The 2,383-nt window shown below is 44.8% G+C and overlaps 1 protein-coding gene across 1 annotated transcript; it reads right to left on the reverse strand.

The window, feature by feature from the left end:
- Positions 1-414: 414 nt before the first annotated feature.
- On the reverse strand, positions 415-2,374 carry LOC145220330 (uncharacterized). Its single transcript, XM_080087570.1, has one exon. It carries the CDS (start codon positions 2,303-2,305, stop codon positions 593-595), a length of 1,713 nt encoding a protein of 570 aa, XP_079943696.1. The 5' UTR covers positions 2,306-2,374; the 3' UTR covers positions 415-592.
- Between the last annotated feature and the right edge of the window lie 9 nt (positions 2,375-2,383).

Here is a 2,383-nt window from a genome sequence, read left to right on the forward strand (position 1 = left end):
AATATTTTTATCTTTTTGCGTTCATTTGGTGATCAATACCGTTTTTGTTACATTCAGGTTGGACCAAGTGGAGAAATTCCATCCGACAAGACAAGTCCAGGTAAAAAATACGTTTAATGTTTGTCTGTGAATTTGGTCGGACATCCTTTTAGGCAACCAAATAAACAAGCGTTATCAGGTCCGCATAATGTACTTTAAACCTATTGTACTAAATCAACGAAAGCTTGGAAAAAAAGAAAACCTCAGGTAGTCCTTTTTATTGCTTTTTAAACCTGCAGATGTCAATGAAAATGTGAGTAATGTTTATTTTACTACAAACGCCAAGCCATGTTTTTGTTAATGTCTATATATATATACATATATAGCTATATAAATAAGCTGTTGCTGCCAGGCATAGTATCAAGTCTATAGAGCTCTTCTGGCAAAAGTATTTTTATTCCGACGTTTCGACGTCCTATACAGGTCGTCTTCATCAGGGTAAATAACACTGAATGCGACTAGAACAGTGCACGATAAACAAAGGAAAAAAGAATGAAACGCAAGCACGTCACAACGCAACGAAAACACCGCGCGATAACGAATGATTGGGCCTCTAATCTTTGAGCAGGTGCCTGTAGCACGCTGAAAGCATCACGTCTGTTTTGATGTTCATTGTGTTGCCCCGTTGGTGAATATTCCATGACTCAAGAAATAGTCTTTTCCTGTAGTCAGGCTCCCGGGCCACAACAGACGCCGCATTGAAATCAATACGGTGGCCTTGTGATACTGCGTGACTGGAAAGGGCCGACTTCTTCGGGTCGTTGTTGGCAACATCCCGTTGATGTTCTTTTCGTCGGGTGTTGAGTGACCTTCCAGTTTCCCCGATGTATACTAACGGACAATCGGCGCAGGGAATGGAATATGCAACACCTCGTTGTTCAAAGGGGTTGATTGGATCTTTTGGGTGACTCAATAGCTTGCGGAGAGTATTGGCAGGTTGGACGCCAACCGCTATGCCGAAGTCACGCAACATACGCCGTAAAATATCCGTCAGTTTCGGTATGTACGGAAGTGTCACAAAACCCTCTGTTCTTTGATGGGTCACCTGTTTTGGGCAAGTTGCCTGTCGATCGCGGAGAATCCAGTTAGGGTAGCCATTAAATTTCAAGGCTTTGCGAACCTTTGCCAGTTCCGCCTCGCAGTCGTCGCTATGAGTGCACAAGCGTCGTGCCTGATCTTTTAAGGAACGAACCACACCCCTTTTTTGGTATGTGGGGTGGTGAGATCGAAAATTGAGATACCTGCTGGTACTCGTTGGCTTGTGGTACACTCTTGAGTACAAGACACCGTCATTGGTTCTTGTGACTTGAACATCTAAAAATGGAAGACAGTTTACCGATTGGAGTTCCATGGTAAACCGAATGCCTGGTTGCGCCTCGTTGAGATGCCGTAAAAATGCCTCAACCTGGTTCTTAGTAATGACACAAAAAATGTCGTCAACATATCGCCGCCAGAATCTTGGTGGGTTGGCAAATGTTGATAAGGCTTTTTCCTCAAGCGCTTCCATTGTCATGTTCGCGACAACCACAGAGACTGGGGAACCCATCGCTGTGCCTTGAACCTGTTGGTAAAAGCTTCCCCTGAATGTTAAATAGGATTGCTCCAAGCAAATCCGCAGACCGTCCACAATATCCAACGGGGACCATGTTGTTCTGTCTTTGAGGCTATAGTCGTTTAAAATCTTGGATGACGCAATGTCCATCGCCAGGTCCACTGGCACACTTGTAAAAAGTGACACGACGTCATACGACACCATTACCTCTTCGTTGGACAGGGGCTGCAACTGTGCTATCTCTTGAACAAACTTGGACGAGTTCGAAACAGTCCATTCTGTATTGCCCACAAGCGGAGATATAACTTTCGCTAGGTACTTCGCAAGGTTGTAGGTTGGAGTACCAACAAACGAAACAATAGGTCGGAGAGGGATGCCTTCCTTGTGAATTTTTGGTAAGCCATAGATGCGCGGGGCGGAGCCGTCCGTGCTATGCAGTTGATGGAATGTGGCTTCAGAAATGCATCCTCTCTCTGTGTGTAATTTCCCCACAAACTTATTGAGGATGCGTTCCGACTTACGTGTTGGATCACGCTTTAAACGCTTGTAAGTCGAAGTATCCAGTAATAAGTCTGACATTTTCTTGTCGTAGTCTGGGCAGTTCATGATGACAGTACAGTTACCTTTGTCTGCGGGTAAGATCGAGATATTTCTGTTTGACCTCAAACTTCGGATCGCTTGGTGCTCGGTGTTGCTGAGGTTGCTTTGACCCATTCTGTGTGTGCGGAGGCAGTTTGCAAGTTTGCCTTGAATGATTGTTTTAATGTGCGCTGGTTGCTGCCAAATTCCTTT

The sequence above is a fragment of the Phallusia mammillata genome, chromosome 3, assembly GCF_965637545.1.
Source record: "Phallusia mammillata chromosome 3, kaPhaMamm4.hap1.1, whole genome shotgun sequence".
Lineage (NCBI taxonomy): Eukaryota > Metazoa > Chordata > Ascidiacea > Phlebobranchia > Ascidiidae > Phallusia > Phallusia mammillata.

Excerpts from the sequence above, each read along its gene's own strand:
- LOC145220330 (XM_080087570.1), bottom strand. The coding sequence starts at position 2,305 with ATGGGTCAAAGCAACCTCAGCAACACCGAGCACCAAGCGATCCGAAGT.